Source organism: Curcuma longa, chromosome 4, assembly GCF_044706935.1.
Source record: "Curcuma longa cultivar G26 ecotype Majalengka, Jawa Barat chromosome 4, ITB_CL_G26_1.1, whole genome shotgun sequence".
In the NCBI taxonomy this organism is placed as follows: Eukaryota; Viridiplantae; Streptophyta; class Magnoliopsida; order Zingiberales; family Zingiberaceae; genus Curcuma; species Curcuma longa.
In genome coordinates, this window is record NC_133864.1 from 12,255,826 (window position 1) to 12,275,041 (window position 19,216).

The following is a 19,216-nucleotide window of genomic DNA, read 5'->3' on the forward strand; positions in this document are numbered from 1 at the left end:
TTGTCGTTCTTATGACCTTGCTTCGAAACATGGCGTCTCCTTCTCTTCCTACTCGGCGAAGCCCTCTTCTTCTCGCCCTCATTTTGATCTTCGTTTCCCCGCTCTTCTCGCTGGCGATCGCGTTCATGGTTGGAGACGTGAGAGAGACGGAGGGGGCGCAGGACAGCGCAGGGATTGAGGAGCTCGCCCGCTTCGCCGTCGACGAGCACAACAAAAAAGAGGTCGCTTTGTGTTCTTCTCTTTGCTTGGGCTCAGCTTATGTTTATTTCCTTATTTTGTTAAAGTTTCTTGTCAATGTTCGACTTAAATTATATTTTTATTGGTTCTCCCCTGTTTCGTTGTCTCTTTCCTACCGTTTTCTCTTGTTATTGCTTATTAAAGCCTTTGCTGACCAAGGAATAACTATCTTCGAGCTATCTCATCATTTTTCCTCTTGAATTAAAGAATTGCATGTTTTCAGCCGTACCGTTAGTTAATCTCTGTTAGTCAATCAATCTGTATTCCTGTAGGGATGCTTAGAACATTTATAGACTGGGATGTCATTTTGATCTAGGGTCAATAATGTGAAATTCTTGTATTCATATTTAGTCATATTATAATCTCGTGAAAATTGCAAATCCGTTGTCTTGGTGGATGTGTTGTAGCCATCCTGTAATCCTGGACCTTTGGAATCATCTACAAGGCTAGATGATTTTTAATATAGCATTACACGTTTATTTAGATCTCTTGTATTGGTGGATGTGTTATAGACATCTGTAATCCTGAATCTGTGCAAATCATCTTTGGGTCAGTCATAGTGTCTAATTTGACTTTAGTTAATCTGTAAGCACTTGCAATTTCCAATCATTCTTAGTTTGTTCGATGCAAATTTACATTACTCGCAACTCTTTCGACTTGAGGGAGGGTATTAATAATCTCCTGCCCAATTCACTATGGCGTTTTATATAGTAGTTTACGGAGCCATTGGCTGATTTTAATTGTCTCAAACAAGCAACTTCATGACTCTCACTATTAGTTTGAGAGGGATGTGAATAAAAATTGCAGCAGAGAAATTGTCAGAAGTCATCATCCTGTTGGAACTATTGCATAATTGTATGATATTTACTTCCATATTTTTGGATATAATTATTCTCAATTGTTAGAATCAGTTGCATGGCTCGCATATAGATTTCCCATCTATATATGTTCCAAGTACAATCAATTGAACAATATTTTTCTATCTCTAAAATTTTGTTTGACAACCTTTTCTTAGTTGCTTCATGTTTTTTGATCCTATAGGATTTTCTGATAGTTATTTAAATTTGAACTTCTGTCTCTGTGTTTTTTAATCTTACTTGGCCATTCCTTTGTTAGTAAGCTTAAAAGGGAGAATGATGTACCAGGGGTATGGAAAAGAAAATATTTTATTCTGCATTAAATGTAGCGTCAAGTCTGAAGAGACGAAAATAATACATGAATAAGTTGATTATATTCCATTAACGCTAAGTTATTTCACATTAAAAAGAAGTTTTTTTTGGGTCCGTGTACTTTTCTTGTCATATCTAGGTTCTAGTTTCTTGTGGAATTAAGTGGATATTACTCTGCATAGTTTTATAATGTATTTGTCGAAGACCTCTGCTTTTCAAGGTACAGTTGTTTGGTTATTTTACTATTCCCATTACAAGGAAAATGAGGAAATGGCTAGGCTAAGAAAACCCCAAAATTTAACAAAAAAGAGAGAGAAATACAACAAAATTAATAATAGATCATGAAGCAATATTTCAATATTTGCTGCTGAATTTTAATGGAGATTTTGTTCAAATGAAATGCTCCAAGTGAAAAGGGGAGAAATATTGAAGAGCATTTTTTGCAATACTGACTTGTTTTGATAATTTTGCCTCCTGCTCACACAGAATGGACTTTTGGAGTTTGCATGTATCGTGAAGGCAAAAGAGCAAGTTGTTGCCGGAACACTTCATCACTTGACCTTGGAGGCAATTGATGCAGGGAAGAAGAAGTTGTATGAAGCTAAGGTATGGGTCAAGCCATGGCAGCACTTCAAAGAGCTTCAGGAGTTTAAGCATGTCGGAGACTCTCCTTACTTTACTGATGCAGACCTTGGTGCTAAACGAGGTAATGATATATAGTGCATAATTCTGAAGCACTGAAGCACCTAGGTGTTCTATGGATGATGGCTACAGCTTATAGTGATCAGAAGGTTTAATTTTTTCAAGTCTTGTTGCTGCAAATTTCCCTATTTTGTTTTGTATGGTCAGGTTGCTTAGAGGATCCAAGTCCACTTCTCTGCAACTACTATTTTTGATGAATTATTTTGATCTTGAGTCTTATGACTCTTATCACACTTACCTACAGCCAATTTCTCACTTTGCCTTTTGAGCTCATGATTAGACCTCCCTTTTTTGCTTTGAGGAAAAGAAAGGGCCAGGCCCTACCCAGTAATATAGAAAAGGAAGAGATATGCACATGGCGTGTTATGTACATGAAAGATAGACAAAAAGTGGGATCCTGGGTATGCCTCAATGTCTGCTAGCTGATATGCATGAGGAGAAATAATCTTTTACTTCATTAGGGTTCATTAGGGGTTGGTCAAACAATCTTTTACTATGTCTGGGTCAGTCATGCTTATCTGTAGCAGCTGTAACTGGTTCGTTTTGGCAGTCTTTTGCCCTTATTCAAGAGGGTGACTGGTTGATTTCCCCCCTGTTTTCATTGCACTATACATAGACGATAAAGATGAGAAGGAAAACAAATAATAGGAGAGAGTGGGCGAGATGACAAAAAAATATATCTTATTTATTTAGAGAGAACTTAGTGGAGATAGAAAGATGGATAAAGTAAGACTAACATCTTTCTTTCCAATTGAATCATCTCTAATATGAACACTGAGAAGAAAAGTGAAAAAGTGATTTACAACACTATGTTCCCCATCTGAACAAAAACTTCATTTGCTCTGTGCATTTGGGCAATATGACAACATAGAATCTGCATTCTCTTATTTCTTTTCTTTCCCTAGTAAACAACATGAATGAACAAAATTAGTCTTCCTCGCTTACATCCTATCTTCCCTAATTTTCTCCCTCTCTGTCTCATATATAACAATACATATCATAGGATACTATCTCAAAATCCTTCTCTTTTTCTTGCAATATCTGTGAGCTCTCACAAAACTTAAGTCTTTTTAGGTTAACCAATATGAGGTTATATCACGGTTCTTCCATTGGGCGTCTTTGATCTTTCTAATTTGAGTACCAAGCTAATTTATTCTGAATTAAAATCCTAGGTTAATCCCAATCATCAATCCTACATCTGTTCCTCTAGTTGGGAATTGGGGTGCTAGGACAACATGAATTTTATGGTGCATATACATGTATGATTGTACACATCTCAAAAATCTTTCCCTTTTTCTTGACAGTAACCCGTGGCTTCTAACAAACTCGAGTCATTTTAGGTTAAACAACATGGTTTCCTTCTATTACATATGAGTTCTATATCATGGATCTTCTGTTGGGTCTCTTGGATCTTTCCAATTTAGGTATTTAGCTAATTTGTTCTGTATTGAGATCGTATGTTAATCCCAATCCTCAAGCCTACAAATGTTCCTCTAATGAAGAATCGGAATTCTAACACAACATGAATTTTATTTGCTTTGGTTCATTATTTTACAGATAGTTCTATTACAAAAGCTAAGACCATCCTTCCCATTGCAACAGTATATATTAACACTTACTGAACTTTCATGTGACTTATCTATTATAAAAAAATCCTGGTTAATTAATGGACACAAAGCCGATAAAATGAAGGCTGAATATGAACATTTGATTTTTTATGCCACAATTAAATTCAAGAATATAAGGTTATTTGCAAAGAGTTTGTAGCATGAAAACAAAGAAATGGAGTACAAGTGGATGACAAAAAGGAACAATAAATAGTTTGTTGTCTTCATGGTAGTGACAAAAATGAGTAATCCAAGAGTTAACGTTGCTGAAAATTTTGAGGCATTGACAAGAAGATCATAGCAAATGTACTTCTATATCTTGTTGTTCTTTTGAAATTCAATTTGGTGCTTGTATAGAGTTCAGGTACCGGTAGTCTAATACAACCATCTTCATTTGCCACCTTATAGCTAATTGTCTGTCAAATTCTGTTAGAGAAAGGCCCCACATTTTCTGATTTGAGTATTATCATTTGACAGAGGAGCTTGGGCCTGGTTGGCACACTGTTCCTGCAAATGATCCTGTAGTCAAAGATGCAGCAAACCATGCTTTGAAGATCATTCATGGAAGGTCCAATTCCCTGTATCCTTACGAACTGTTGGACATCCTCCAAGCAAGGGCAGAGGTCTGGAATCTTCTCTCTATTTTTTGGTTACCTGCTACTTTTAAATTGTTGCACATGTAGTTCTGAAGGAAAAAAAAGAGGAAGATTTCAAATTTCTGTTATTCTGAATATTTATTAATTTTAAGAGAGAAGTTGACTTTGCTTAGGGGATAGAGCAGCTCAACAGTTGTTATATTTAGCAGTGACCTGGCTTACTATGCTTTAGTTTTGGTAATTTATATGTATGTTTTTTTCTTTTAAAATATTCCTTGCTTTGATTTCTTTTAGTTTAGTTTTTGTTTTTTCTTAGGAGCTCAACCTTTCTTGAGCTGAACCTTTTAGGAACAAAGGTCCCTAGATCTTTATATCAAGACTTTTGAAATGCTTGAATTGAGCGTTCTCTTTTTCCAAAAAGAAAAATCGCATTTGCTGAGCCTTGACATAATTTGAATTTGCATTTTTCCCCTATAAAGAAGAAAAAGAAAAAACCTTTACACAGCAATCACTACCTTGATTATATGGATTTATCCTTGTTTCTTTTTAACTAATAGGTGATTGAAGAAACTGCTAAGTTTGACATGCTTCTTAAAGTGAAGAGGGGAAGCAAGGTGGAGGAATTCAAGGTCGAAGTCCACAAGAATCTGGAAGGTAATTTTCTTCTGAGTCAGATGCAGGTGGGTTAGGAGTCCAAAAATGACAAGCGTTAACTACTGATAGTCATGTATATTAAGTCTTTGATAGTTGTGTATATTTCTGAATCCCTTAATAATCTGCTGGCATAAAGTGAATAGTAATGCAATCAACAATAAGACGGCTCTAGCAAGTGTTTTTATTGTGGTTGCTGCAACCTAGTGCGACTTTTATTTGAATTAAGTGTAATATAGATAAGTTGGTTATGACAAAGTAGAGTTGCAGAAGAGTACAAGGGTTTGAATTTCGACGAAGTCCAGATAATACTTTCTTCCGTTGTGGTCAATTGTAGTTTTTCGATTTACCTACTCACAGATGATCGTGAGGCCAATCATATGGGGCTGTTGGAGTGTAATGTAGATGTTGGAATTTACATCAAGGTCTAGTGTTTGAAACATAAAGACGGGATTGCTTGTCTCATGGCCGTCTATAGCTGTGATGACCTCTGGAAGATATGTGCTCTGGAGTTATAGTGCAGCAGTAAAGAACCTTTTCAATTTCTTATACATCTAAGTATCTTACCTTCCTTGGCTTATCACTAGTAGTCTATTCATGATTCCAAACTCAATAGTGGCAACTAAAGTTGCACTCGTTGCGGGACTTAACCAAACACCTTATGGCATGAGTTGACGACAGCTATGCACCACCTATGTCCGCGTTCCCGAAGGCACCCCTCTCTTTCAAGAGGATTCATGGCATATCAAGCCCAAATAAGATTCTTCGTTTTACATTGAATTAGACCATACAGAGTTAGTCGATGCTTATTCCTCAGGTATCATCATTGCTTTTCTTCGAGCAAAAAAGTTCTTGACTCGTGGGTCTTCTATCTCCATGCGGCATTACTCCATCAAGCTTTCCCCCATGGCGAAAAATTCCCCACTACTACCTTCCATAGGAGTCTGCGTCGTATCTTAGTCCCAGAGTGGTTGATCATTCATCGTCTCGAGGGCAGGTTCTTACACATTACTCACTGGTTCACCATTAAAAACACTATTTTCTGTCTCACTTGCATGTGTTCCTTATCGTAGATAAAGCAGGATTCACATCAATATAGTCATCCCTACCCTATCACATCAATCCCACAAGCCTCTTATGCGAAGTGGAGGTGTGGGGAATCGAACCACATGTCTCATAAGTAGTCATTTTCATGCAGCATTGCTCTATCAGACTTTCGCCCATTGTAAAAAATTTCCCATTGCTGCCTCCCGTAGGAGTCTGCGCCGTGTCTTAATCCTAGTGTGGCTGATTGCTGCCTCCACAGGAGTTTGCGCTATGTCTTAGTCCCAGTGTGGCTGATCATCCATCGTCTCAAGGGCAGGTTCTTACACATTACTCACCAGTTTGCTATTGGAAACATCACTTTCCATCTTTGCAAGTGCAAGTGTCCGACAATCCTCTAGGGGATCAAACCACATTCTGTAGATACCAAAGTGTTACAAGCCTCTTATGGAGGTGTGAGGAATCAAACCACATGTCTTGTAAGCAGCCATTTTATAAAACGTGAGCCATACAAGACTCTTATGGAGGTATGGGGAATCAAACCACGTGTCTTGTAAGTAGAGCTGTCAAACGAGTCAACCCATGGTGGAGCGGGCTAACCCATGTCGGGCCCATCATATGGCGGGCCGGGGCGGGCTAACCCACCAATTTGGCGGGTTGGGAAATCTCTAATCCAACCCAGCTCAAGGCGGGCCGCGGGTTAGGCGGGCCAACCCACGGGCCTGTTAAAAAATAAAAAAATATTAAAAATATTAAAAATATTAAAAATTTTAAGTTTGAAGTATAATTTAAATTGATTAAGTTGAAAATTTTAAGTTTGAATTATAATTTTTAAACTATTTTAAATAGATGAAACCTACTAATTCATTAAGTTTTATACTTTAATTTTAAAATTTAAAATAAATAAATAAACTTTCTCAATCCGCAGGCCAACCCAAGCCCGGGTCGCGGGCCTAGGCGGGCCAACCCACCTCAACCCATCTTAAAATGGGTTGATAAAATTTCAACCTAACCCGCCTAAATTTCTTGGCGGGGCGGGCCAACCCGGCGGGCCTAACCCAACTTGACGGCTATACTTGTAAGCAGCCATTTTATATCACATCAATCCGACAAGTCTCTTATGGAGGTGTGGGGAAGAACCACATGTCTTATAAGCAGACATTTTATAAACCGTGAGCCATAGACGTAAAGAAAAAAAATGGAGGTGCAAGGAATCAAATCATGTGCCTCTCGCATGCAAAGCGAGCGCTCTACCATATGAGCTAAACCCTAAAACGTGAGTCATACACATAAAGGAAAAAATGGAGGTGCAGGGAATCGAACCCTGTGCCTCTCGCATGCAAAGCGAGCGCTCTACCATATGAGCTACACCCCCCTTATACAACTTACTTTAATTACTAATAATTTTATAAACCGTGAGCCATAGACGTAAAGAAAAAAAATGGAGGTGCAAGGAATCAAATCCTGTGCCTCTCGCATGCAAAGCGAGCGCTCTACCATATGAGCTAAACCCTAAGGCCTAGTTTACTTGGAGGTGCGGAAGAGAAACTGCGGAAAAGTTTCCCTTGCATGCATGCATCCTTCGTTTACTTTCGAAATTTTTAGGAAAGAAAGGAAATTTCATCCATCCGTGGATCTTTTTTTCTCCAAAATCTATCACCCCGAAATCGGGCGGAACGCGGACGGACGGACGGACGAAAAATAAAAAAAAAACGCCGCTGCTCGTCGAAGTCATGGCGCGTCACCAGCAGATCAAACGGAGGTGGTCGCTTCTCTCCTCTCCGACACCGACGCGAAGGTGTTCGTCGCCCTTCCCCGCACGCTCCCTCTGTCCCTTCTCCGTGCAGCCTCGTCCGCGCGCTCTCTTCTCGAGTTCCCGGACGTTCCGCCGCCAGCAGAAGGAGCCGAACCCCTAGCGTTCCAGGCGGCGAGGCTTCAGCAGTTTCCCACCTCATTGCGTCGATCGCAGGCGGCTCGGATGATTTGGAATCGCAATTGCGCCTGCTGAATCTGACCCCTTCCCACGCCCTGGTTCTGGAGGTTCTCCGCGCGTCGAACGATCGTGTTGTCTCGGCGTTGCGCTTCTTCCACTGGGTTTTGGATTCTCACCCTGACTTCCGTCCTAATTCTGAGGCTTATAATCAGATGGTATGCAATCTCGGTCTCGTTGATGATTACGACAGCATGCATTGCATGTTAGTCCAGCTCTCCTCCATGGGGTATTCTCTAACCGAAGTGGCTTTCTCCTTCCTGTCGCGGTAGCGGCGGCCGGAGGAGGGTCATTTTGATTCGGTGGTGGAAGAAGAGTGGCAGAGACAAAACAAGACTCTTCGCCCATCTCCGCCGAGGTGAAGATGAAGAGATGAATCAATACAGGCATTAAAAGGGGAAACTGCACATCCGCCGCCAACACCGCCTCCTACTCTGCTCCTCCTCATCCTCCCTCTCCCCTAATGCTTTTCCGCCGTTTAGCCATTTCCTTTCTCTTCCCTAGGGATTTATTTTCCCTAGGGAAGAGAAAAATCTGCTGTGAAGTAAACATAGCATAAAACGTGAGCCATACACGTAAAGAAAAAAATGGAGGTGCAGGGAATCGAACCCTGTGCCTCTCGCATGCAAAGCGAGCGCTCTACCATATGAGCTACACCCCCCTTTTATATCACTTTAATCTAACAAATTCTTATGGAGGTGTGAAGCCACATGTCTTGTAAGCAGCCATTTTATAAAACGTGAGCCATACACGTAAAGAAAAAAAATGGAGGTGCAGGGAATCGAACCCTGTGCCTCTCGCATGCAAAGCGAGCGCTCTACCATATGAGCTACACCCCCCTTATACAACTTATTTTAATTACTAATAATTGTGACTTATAGTGATGGGAGTACCAAAATTTCTATAAATTTAATCATTTTATAAAATATGACCCATACATAAAGAAAAAAATGGAGGTGCGGGGAATCGAACCCCGTGCCTCTCGCATGCGAAGCGAGCGCTCTACCATATGAGCTACACCCCCATTTTATAATCAATTTTAATTATTAATAATTTATAGTAAAAGGAGTAGTAAATTTTTTTATAAATTTATTTGTTTCTACTTGAGATCGCTTTCGGATGAGTCATCAGACACCTGACTCCTCTGTTGATAGAGTCACCTACAATCCTTGACCAACGGAAGGAGATGGTGCATAAAGCTGCAAAGAGGAGAAGGAGGGTGACAATGGAGACCGAAGGTGCCCTGATTCAGCCGCTCCAACACACAAGTCAGTTCGTAGATCGAAAATGGAGAAAAAGGAATGCAAAGAATGGAGGATGGCGATTGTGAGTGTCAATGTGTGCGTATTTACGGCCGCGAGAAGTGAGATTTATATAAAACATCATAGGAGATGTCCCATCAATGGTAAGAGAAATATCTCATTATCACGGTAGTTGAAGGTCCTATCACCATGCTTAGTATGGTACACCATGCTGTGTTATATTAATGAGGTCGGTGAACTGCGTCAAATATTTTATTATTCCATGTGTCTTTCCAGTGGTGGTTCAGCATAAGTGATGGAGTGAAAAGAATAGTGACGATGAAGTAGGACTACTTAGGCGAGAATGCGGACTCGGTTAGGTTGAGCTAGTTGAGGAGTCAACTGCGAAGTCGACCTCTATCTAGGAAATCATGAAACCAGTTGAGCAGGAATATTTTATTATTCCATGTGTCCTTCCAGCGGTGGTTCAGCATAAGTGATGGGGTGAAGAAAGTAGTGACGATGAAGTAGGACTGCTTAAACGAGAATGCGGACTCGGCTAGGTTGAGCTAGCTGAGGAGTCAACTGCGAAGTCGACCTCTATCTAGGAAATCATGAAACCAGTTGAGCGCTGAGTAGATCAGGGAGTTGAGTGAGGGTCGAGGTCGAGTTGCAAAGCTAGTTTGGTGTTGAGTCAATCAAGAGTTAGGCCCGGGAGCCCAAGCTCAGGTGGGGGTCCCAGTCGAGTACGGTGTCGACAGATCAGGGAGCTAAGTACGAGATCGATCAATCGGGAAGCAAGAGTCAGGTCGAGTCGGACACTTAGTTTGGAGCTCCAAGCTTGGACATGGAGCTAGGTCAGAGTCAAACACTAAACCAAGCTAGTCAGCCATGGAGTCGGAGCATTGTGTTTAATGTGTTGTCTCCAATTAGACTAGGTCTTGACTTTCTTGGCCAATACATACCAACCTATAACATTATTCATTTTATAAAATGTGACCCACACGTAATGAAAAAATTGGAGGTGTGGAGAATTGAACTTCATGCCTCTCAGAGTACTCTACCATATGAATTACATTCCCATTTTATAATATATATACTTTAATTACTAATTATTCAACTAGACCATTGCTTTCATGAGGCTTTATGTAACTGGAAAGCTCGGTATACTCTGGCATTGATGTAGACGATAAAGGAATGTAAAGCCATTGCTAGACCTTTAACAAGCGAGAGTTGTCCATGAGACAACCTTCATAGCTAAGCCTGCACACATTTGCTAGCTCTTCAGTGTAATCATCCATGGAAGCGAACATGAGGACTACCGTCTACAAGGATGCGAAGAGGAACTCTTTCGCACATGCCATCATTCTAAACTTTTGAACAGGTATGCTAATTCATGGTAGCTCTCTCCAATGGCATCTGGCTTCCATGAGTCAGGAATTGTGGGAAGTGCTAGCTTGTTCCAGCAAGAGGAACCTTCCAAGTTTGTGATGCTCGACCACATACAAGGACTACTTTGCAGTTGCATTATGGCAAAAAGCTCACACTCCCAGTGTGAATTATGCATCCATATGCCACAGAACTGAAAACATGTTCAGTATCTTTGTGCCCTCATCATTCACTTGTAGCACGCCTTACGCCTTGTATCTCTTATTGTACAGCTTTTACCTTTCATCACAGATCATGGCACGTGAGCTCATCTTAGCCGTAAGTCTAGCTCCTCGCTCACCTTCATCTTCTGTTCTCGGCAAAACTTAGTGGACGTCAGGAATCAAATGATGTCCTTCACGCTCTCAGACCTTTCTTTCCTTCTCCAATCTCTCTCTCTCATCTGTAGAGGATGGATCGACTATTAAGAGGCTTGCTCTTTGCTCATCGTAAATCAACTAGATTAGATGCCTCGTAACCTTTTGCCCTTCGGACGTTGCCTGGGACCAAAAGTGAATTCCACAGCTCAGAAATTTATGATTTCTGCGCAGGACTCGGTTGCCGACTTCTCTCTTTTGCGCACCTCGCTCCTCTATCTCACGCTCGATCTTTGTGATACAATCGGCATCGAAGTCGAGGTCTCATTTACTTCTATGGCATAATCGTCTATCGAACAAAAAACATAACCGTTGGAGAGGCATAAACCATCATCGGATGCTACTTTAAGTTGCACAGAAAGACTACCTGAGCCATGTCTCCTTACGCAGTCCCATCAATTATTGCTACCTCCGCACTCCATTCACTTTTCAGTTGCTAAAGTCTGTAAGGACTAGAACGTATGATCAACCTCCATCGAAGGCGACAACAAAGCTAAGCCGGACACCATATCCTCGCCGTTCATTTTGGGTCGTCCGGACTGATTTCTTCGACGTCAATTTCGCCGTTGGATTGTGTCTAGGAATAAATTGTGTTTAACGTTATTTAATGATTAGTTGGGATTTGCGATGTTTTTATTAGAATGGTGTTTCTGTAATTTGAGACGCTCCCGGCATAAAAGCTTGCTTCCACGGCTTGCTCGCTTCCCCTCAGTTCTGAGCTGACGAAGAGGGAGAGCGAGACCAGGCGCCGATGGGAAACATGGAAACGGTGCGTACGTCGTCGTCTCGCCGTGAAGTCGGACCGGGAAACCGACCCAAGAGCATCGGTTGCATGTCCGGCGTCTTCCATTTCCTCTCCCGTCACCACAGCCGATCTCGCAAGCGCATCACCTCCGGTAACCGCGCGCTGCCCATTCCCCTCTTCTCCGCCATCGGTCTCTTCTTCTGGCTCCTTCTTAATTATGTTGTTCGCCGTTATGCTGCAGTTAAAAGGAAGGAGAACACAGCCGCTCCGCCTCCGAGGCGATTAACGACTTCGCCGCCGCAGCCGCCGCGCCGCCGCCGCCGCCGGTGGCTGCTGTCGAGGACGCCAAGAAAATGCGGCGCTCCAGCGAGACGCCACGAATTCCAGTGATCCCGCAGGAGATCAGGCGGAAGAAGCCGCCGGCCGCGTCGCCGGACAGCCCCCGCACTGCTCCGGCGCTGGTGGCGCGGCTGATGGGTCTCGACGACCCACCGCCCCCGGCGGTGGCCGCGGACAAGCGGCGAGACTTGCTGCGAGCGCTGGAGAAGTGCGACGAGGACCTCCAGGCGCTCAGTCGGATCATCGAGGCGATCCGCTCGGAGGAGATCCAGGTCGGTACGGTCGTCTCCACCGCTGGGAAGACGGCCGAGCGGCTGCTCGAAATCGAGACGAACTGCGGAGACGCCAAGAACGAGTGTAACGGGAGCAGCCGAGCCCCGTATCGGTGCTCGATGCGTTGTCGTCGCCCCGGAATCGGTCCCGGTCGAAACGTTCACCGGACGGTACGTAGCAGTCTGCGATGATGAATGTGTTCCCGTCGCGAACCGGTATAAGCACGGCTCTTAATGCAGATAGCCAAGGAAGCCCTGCCGATGAATGTAGTAGGATCCTGAAGCCGTCCCGCATAGCCGTTCTTTATACGGGTAAGTCTCTTGGTGGAGTTATACACTCGCACGCGCTGAGGCTCTCATCAGCTACATAATCACTTATCTATGCGGTTCCTGCCTAGTGCAGAAGATATCAATACAAATCAAAAGAAGGCGAACGAGGCCACACGACGCCGGATTATAATGGAACCAATGCCGAGTGGCGATCAAGCGGAGGACTTGGGCGGTCGTCGGCCTTGGTGGCGAGGAGCCAGGAGGAGGAGGAGCGCGAGCCGGGCGATGGTGGAGAGCGTGGAGGAGGTGTGGGGGGAGGGGGCGGGGGAAGAGCGGTGGGAGTTGGCCTGGGTGGAGGCTTGGGTGGAGGCCGAGTTGCTGGGGGAGTTGGTGGAGGAGCTTGTCGTCGAGCTTCCCGGCTGGACCCGTAAGCTGTCGTCGCCTACTTGCAGGAAGAGGCTCCGCTTCTAATTCTGGAATGAATTGTAGTTGCATGCACCCAAATGAACTGCTTGAGCACTATCGGATGTGAATATTGCAGAATGCATAATTTTTGGTGAAAATGGATCTATGAATAAAAATTCATGTGAAAACATTGTGTTCTACAGTGTCTGCACAAGCCAAAGGCAACATGGCTACTACGACACACTTCCTGGGTGAAAATTCATTATCACATTCCCTAGAGATGGTGTTGAATTTTTTTTTTAAAAAAAATCAACTTTTAAAAATTTTATGCTTGAATATTTCTTCCCTTGAATAGTCAATGGTGGCATTCTACCAGTTTTCCAGTTTTTTCAGCTATCCGAAATGTTCAAACCTGTCTCTTTAATCGTGGACTTCTGGTTCCTTGATTCTGGATTATCAATAACAAACTTGGTCTCCAAGTAGAAGTTTATCTTTTTCTCCTTTGCAAATTGCGTTTTACTTTGTATGTACAGACCTTTCAAGGTCAGAGGATAGTGATCATGTTAATCTTATTTAATTCAATTCATGCATCTCTAGATCTCATACTAGAATTTTGCAGACGATCCCAAACCCAATATATTAAGACATCGAATACAAATGTCTCATCCAGTTTGGTTCTTAATGATTGTTGCCTCTCCTTGAAATACATGACATAATAATATAATCTACATATGACACAGCTTCAGAAAATGATCATATGAAGTGTCATAGAAACCCATGCAATTGAACAAAAGAACAGAGATCATTGTCTTGGATCATGGCTCTAATATTTGACGATACAGTTGCCAATTTCTTGTTATCTTGAAATAGCTTCTCAAGTAACCACTTTCCTCTGTCTGACATACTCAGGTTGAAGCTTTAGCAGCGCAGTATCACTGAATCAACATCTTGAACACCACTTCCATTTTCTAGTGTCTGTTCAATGTTTAACTTGAGAAGAAATCTATCTATTGTATGATGAATTATCCGAGGTTATCAAAGTATATATGTGACACATGACTAGGCCCTTGCATGAGATGTAATACAGTCTTTGCGCTCGCGAAGCTTTTCTAGTATTGGAAGAATGTTTGTCATGTTAGGCCTGTTCTTTGGATCTAGATGTAAGCATTGCAAGGCAAGAGCAGCAATGACCTGAGCTTCCTTCTTAGAGTACCGACCCTCCAATCTTATGTCCATGATCCTCAACATTCTTCCTTTATCCTTCAAGAATGGTCTCGCCCAGTCGACCAGAGTCAGGTCTGAAGTTCCTCTATCATCCTCCACCGCACGTCTTCCTGATAGGAGCTCCAACAGTACAACTCCAAAAGTGTATATGTCGCTCTTTAAACTCAAGTGGCCTGCCATAAACACTAGTATTCAGTAGGCTGAAACAATGACATAAGATATCCTAAGAAAGGATCACTTTGTTTTACATTAGCATGAGAGGATAGAAAAAAAATGGTAGTTGGCTTCACTAACTGACCCATATTAGAGCCCGAAACACACAATCCGAGCACACAAGATTAGTGACCTTAATTATATTATCAAATTTGGCAACAAAAGCTCTTGATCTTGCCTTATTTCATCTTCAAACTACTGTTTCTGAGTATTGCCATTGTAATGTGTTTTGCCTATCACTTAGCATGTCCAAGTAGTACAATTGTTTACATTCAAAGAAGGCTAACCTGTGGCAATATATTCTGGAGCGGCATATCCACGAGTGCCAACCACTCGAGTGGAAACATGACTCTTGTCTCCAGTAGGTCCATTCCTAGCTAAGCCAAAATCTGATAGTTTCGCATTGAAATCCTGCACAGTTTGCCAGTAAGAATCATCATGCCTCAGATAATATGTTTTCCAGATAGAATAGTACTGAATCAGTGATGATAATTGTAGAGATTACCGAATCAAGGAGAATATTTGAGGCCTTCAGATCACGAAATATGATTTGAGTTTCTAAGCCATGTAAGAAGGACAGTCCTCGAGCAACATCAATGGCAATGCTCACTCTCGTTGGCCAAGGAATAGGTTGTACACCTCCTACATGTACAAATGAACATAAGTAATTACTTAATTGAAGGCTTAGAGCTAATGTCAGAGAAACATACTTTTGAACAAGTGATTCTCCAAGCTGCCTTTCTGCATGTACTCATAAACAAGAAGTTTGCTATCCAACTCTGAGCAGTAGCCTATAAGTTTAACAAGATTCTCGTGGTGAAGCTGGCTCAAATAGGTCACCTCTGCCTGCAGGCATCAGAATGAGTGTCACTTTAATTTGGAACTCGAAAAGGTGTATAAGAACCTCAAGTCTCCATGAGATAACAGTTACGTACAAGCCATTCTTTGTGCCCTTGATAGCTTTCTCGTTTGAGTTTCTTGATGGCAACAACAATTCCAGTTCCTGGTCTAGTAGGGGCATAAGTATGCTCATCAATCCACCCTTTGAAGACACAACCGAACCCTCCTTCACCTAGATATGAATTGGAGCTGAAATTTTTAGTAGCATTCTTGAGGTCATTCAAGCTGAAGGACTTCAGACCGACCGTTTTTGATCCGTCACCCTCTCTAAAATTGTTATTATCATCGCCGAGGTAGTTCAAGTTAAAGGACTTCAGATTGTTCGGTGCCTCACTTTTGAGCTGTGGAACAGAATTACCCAATCCGCTTGAAGATTTCTTAGCTGATTTCTTTAGACTGGAATCACTAACCACTGACAGTGGATTCTCTGGAGATTACATACGACTATTAAGTACCTCTTCAGATATGAATGATTTAGCAAGTAAAGGTTTCATTTTTGTTGCTGAAAGTAAAATTCAAATCCGGAGGAGATCTACAATGACAGTGTATAAAACTGAAGTAATTCACAATGGAGAACTCGTTGTAGTGTGATCAAACGGGTGAGATTGGATTTTTATGTTTGTTTTATCAATAAACTGGTCGACGACAAATACCCAGATTTTTGGGCAATAAGATTCATACTCGAGCATGGAAAATAGAATGATCATCAAACTGCCAAACACCCAAATAACCACAGCAACAGCTCTATGCTTATTAAGACAACCAAGATTTAGTCCATCTTTTCATATGGATTTCTATATTCATGCCTAAAAGCAAGATCGAGGCAAAACTGTCAACACAATCTGCTTTCAATTAGGTTAAGCGTCTTCTCTAGAGTGGCAAAGTTCATCATCGTGAAGGATTTAATTGTTTTAGGAACATGAGAGGAAAAAAAGCATTATCCAAATCAAAATACTGGATAAGACGAAATTAATACAAACACAGATTATGCATGGGTAGAGTTTATATCTAGGTTCACTCATCAACAAAAGGAAAAAAAAAATTGGCTCTCATCCAAAGAAGAAACAAAACAAAAGTAGATCAGGTAAGAAATAGAAATCAGAGAGGCAAAAAAAAAAAAAGTCTTACTTGAAACATGCGGAGAAGAGGCGTTTGCAGTCTTAGAAGAACGCCCACACTGGTTCCCCATCCGAAGAGAGCACCCAAAAAACACCTTCTGAATTCCTTGTTGGCTCAAAGACAATGATATGTCTTTTATAGATCAAACTACAAAGCTTTCGTTCACCTCAAGAATATAAAAAATTCTCCTCTACAAAAATTTAATTTAGCTTCCCTTGACTGATTCAAAGTTCAAAGTTTGAACGCTGACAACAGGGCGAGAAGAAAAAAAAAATGTCTCATACAAGGTCAGGCATCAGAGTGAACAATCCAATATAAAATATGCATGCTTAATGAGATAATTTTAGAATGGAGAAAAAAATTAAATGCTGTGCCATTATATATATGAAGTCAATGATGTTGACTTGACAAAACGAGTGACAGCTCTACATCTATGTGGATTAGATCCTCACTGGATTTCCATTCACACCAATTTGTCAAGGATTTGAAAAGGTTATCCCAATCAAAAGACGCCATTTGTTATTGTTTGACAAGTTACAAATAAGTCCATCTATTATTTGAAAATGTTAAAATAGTAAATATTAGACTAGTCCATCTATCAATAGATCCATGCTTTTTTTTTCTTTTCCTTTTTGACTTTCGACAATTATGCAACAATGAAAGTTTGATGTTCTTCCAAAATTATATATATATAGTTCAAAATGTATTACTTGCTTAACGGTGAAGCTTTGGCTAATGACTGGTAACTCCAACCGTGCTATATTTTTACCTCTTAAATTTATGAATGAGTAGTTTTACATTTTTTTTATCTTTTAAATGAAAAAAATATTAATGTAGCATATAGTAAAATAATTAAGGATATATATATATATATATATATATATATATATATATATATATATATATATATATATGAGTTGTAACGATAAAAGTAAAAATTCTAGATGAATTATATGAAGTATTTTCTATCAAAGATCTTCTAAATCTTAATTTTTTTTTTTATATAATTAAAATGGAATGAAAAACTAGATACATTCAAATAAATTACTATGATATATGTTGTTTGTATATTATATTATTTTAGAAGATAAGACATTTGAAAAATTTTGACAAAAAATATTAAAAATTAAAAATTAAAAATTTTAGATTTAATAAAAAAATATATAGAATTTAATTTTAATAATAATATACATAATATAATAATTATTAATGGGATGATAATTTATTTATAACTAATAGATTTAAGTCGGAAAAGGATTAAGGAGTTGAGAAAGATATCTTACCTAGAATACAAGTAGGATGATTAAAATGAAAAATAATATCAGATGCTTTTTAATGTCATAAAGTATCTTTAAAATTTTTAAAAAAGTTTAAAAAATAACTTATTATATTATATGAAATTGAATGTTGGCTATGATTTGAGCACATGAGTAAAAGAAAGCACAAAGATGAGAATGTTAAGATAAATATATGAATATATAAAAATGAACATAATGAAAAAAATAAATATATAAAAAAAAATGAAATTGCACCTACAAAAAAACTTCAAAAATACATTTGAGTTGACATAAATATGTAGATAGATGATCTTTATATGCGGTCAAACGTATTCATTATACCCAAGTCAAAAGTTTCATTGTGCATTTATTAAGTCATACAATATTGTTGTTGGCTATTTCATATTCATGTTGAAGACTTCCAAATGCAATTTGAACCACAACAGGGTGGGCTTCCCACCTTTGGTACGTTCCTACGCTATTACACATTTTCTTTTCATGAAAACGAACGACCAAGTTAGTTTTGTTCTTTTAGTCAAGAGATAATTAAACCAATAGGTTGACCCTGCCATCTTCACATTGGTCAACTTCACACGTTAGCGCCTTGGAAAATTGGAAGTTGAAGCATCATCTCAATACACGGCAGAGCTTTTGACATTTCGTAAGTCAACGACAAAAGTAAACGCAATTAATTATTTAAAAACTCGGTCACCGGTTTATATTGGTTCAACTGAACTTAGAGAGCCCCTTTCTCAGGTTAATCAGTGGCTAACATCAAACTTGTTCAGATCCAACGGTTGTGAAAGGGATCTGGACATAAACATTGTGAAAATCCCCTTTGTAAATAATTGGATATTAACAAATTTCTAAGAACAATAAAAAAATGACAACTAAGAACATATATATATGGACTTAACATTTATTTATCTGATCCAAATAATAATTTTGTTTCTAGTCCAAATCCAATTTTAAAATAACAAAATTAAACCTAAATCAAAATTATATAATCACAATTATTCTAACTAAATTAAACAAAAATTTTTGGATGGAAGTAAAGTTGCCCAGGGTCTCAATCCAGAAATTGCACTGGATCAACGGGGTTGATTATTATCCGTTGACCAGATTTAATGGTCTCAATCAGTAATTAATCCGTCCGATTGACCAATTAGGTAAGACTCTTAATAAATCGTTGAACCGCTAGTTCAAATGCCGATTTGAATTGATGATTCATTAGTATTTATTTAATTTAAATTTAGTTTGGATTTTTTTCAATAAATTTTTATAAATTTTTATTTAATAATATTAATAGTGTCAGTTAACTCACTTATTTTGAATATTTCAATGTATTCTATCTTTCTATTAAAATCAAGTTTTCTGTCACTGCCCCGGGAGATGGCTGACCGAAAATTT

General features: G+C 39.9%; 2 protein-coding genes, 4 non-coding genes and 1 pseudogene across 6 annotated transcripts; 2 read left to right on the forward strand and 5 right to left on the reverse strand.

Moving 5' to 3' along the window:
• Positions 1 to 11: 11 nt before the first annotated feature.
• LOC141827410 (cysteine proteinase inhibitor 12-like) lies at positions 12 to 5,186 on the forward strand. The gene is made up of 4 exons (XM_074714645.1): positions 12 to 221; positions 1,893 to 2,112; positions 4,193 to 4,338; positions 4,869 to 5,186. Exons 1-4 carry the CDS (start codon positions 12 to 14, stop codon positions 4,998 to 5,000), a joined length of 708 nt encoding a protein of 235 aa, XP_074570746.1. The 3' UTR covers positions 5,001 to 5,186.
• Positions 5,187 to 7,308: 2,122 nt separating this feature from the next.
• On the reverse strand, positions 7,309 to 7,381 carry TRNAA-UGC (transfer RNA alanine (anticodon UGC)). The gene has a single exon. It is a non-coding gene; the product is annotated as a tRNA-Ala (tRNA).
• Positions 7,382 to 8,584: 1,203 nt separating this feature from the next.
• On the reverse strand, positions 8,585 to 8,657 carry TRNAA-UGC (transfer RNA alanine (anticodon UGC)). The gene has a single exon. It is a non-coding gene; the product is annotated as a tRNA-Ala (tRNA).
• Positions 8,658 to 8,762: 105 nt separating this feature from the next.
• Positions 8,763 to 8,835, reverse strand: TRNAA-UGC (transfer RNA alanine (anticodon UGC)). Its single transcript has one exon. It is a non-coding gene; the product is annotated as a tRNA-Ala (tRNA).
• Positions 8,836 to 8,947: 112 nt separating this feature from the next.
• TRNAA-CGC (transfer RNA alanine (anticodon CGC)) lies at positions 8,948 to 9,020 on the reverse strand. Its single transcript has one exon. It is a non-coding gene; the product is annotated as a tRNA-Ala (tRNA).
• Positions 9,021 to 11,793: 2,773 nt separating this feature from the next.
• On the forward strand, positions 11,794 to 13,139 carry LOC141826351 (uncharacterized; annotated as a pseudogene).
• Positions 13,140 to 13,719: 580 nt separating this feature from the next.
• On the reverse strand, positions 13,720 to 16,706 carry LOC141826350 (putative serine/threonine-protein kinase PBL11). The gene is made up of 6 exons (XM_074713591.1): positions 16,539 to 16,706; positions 15,446 to 15,837; positions 15,221 to 15,356; positions 15,016 to 15,152; positions 14,798 to 14,921; positions 13,720 to 14,470 (listed from the first exon to the last, which is right to left on the reverse strand). Exons 1-6 carry the CDS (start codon positions 16,597 to 16,599, stop codon positions 14,133 to 14,135), a joined length of 1,188 nt encoding a protein of 395 aa, XP_074569692.1. The 5' UTR covers positions 16,600 to 16,706; the 3' UTR covers positions 13,720 to 14,132.
• Positions 16,707 to 19,216: the final 2,510 nt, after the last annotated feature.

Excerpts from the sequence above, each read along its gene's own strand:
- LOC141827410 (XM_074714645.1), top strand. The coding sequence starts at position 12 with ATGACCTTGCTTCGAAACATGGCGTCTCCTTCTCTTCCTACTCGGCGA. Across the intron at positions 2,113-4,192 it reads AGACCTTGGTGCTAAACGAG|AGGAGCTTGGGCCTGGTTGG; the intron begins GTAATGATATAT and ends ATCATTTGACAG. Across the intron at positions 4,339-4,868 it reads TCCTCCAAGCAAGGGCAGAG|GTGATTGAAGAAACTGCTAA; the intron begins GTCTGGAATCTT and ends TTTAACTAATAG.
- LOC141826350 (XM_074713591.1), bottom strand. The coding sequence starts at position 16,599 with ATGGGGAACCAGTGTGGGCGTTCTTCTAAGACTGCAAACGCCTCTTCT. Across the intron at positions 15,838-16,538 it reads CTCTTCTCCGCATGTTTCAA|AGAATCCACTGTCAGTGGTT; the intron begins GTAAGACTTTTT and ends TGTAATCTCCAG. Across the intron at positions 15,357-15,445 it reads AAGGGCACAAAGAATGGCTT|GCAGAGGTGACCTATTTGAG; the intron begins GTACGTAACTGT and ends TGATGCCTGCAG.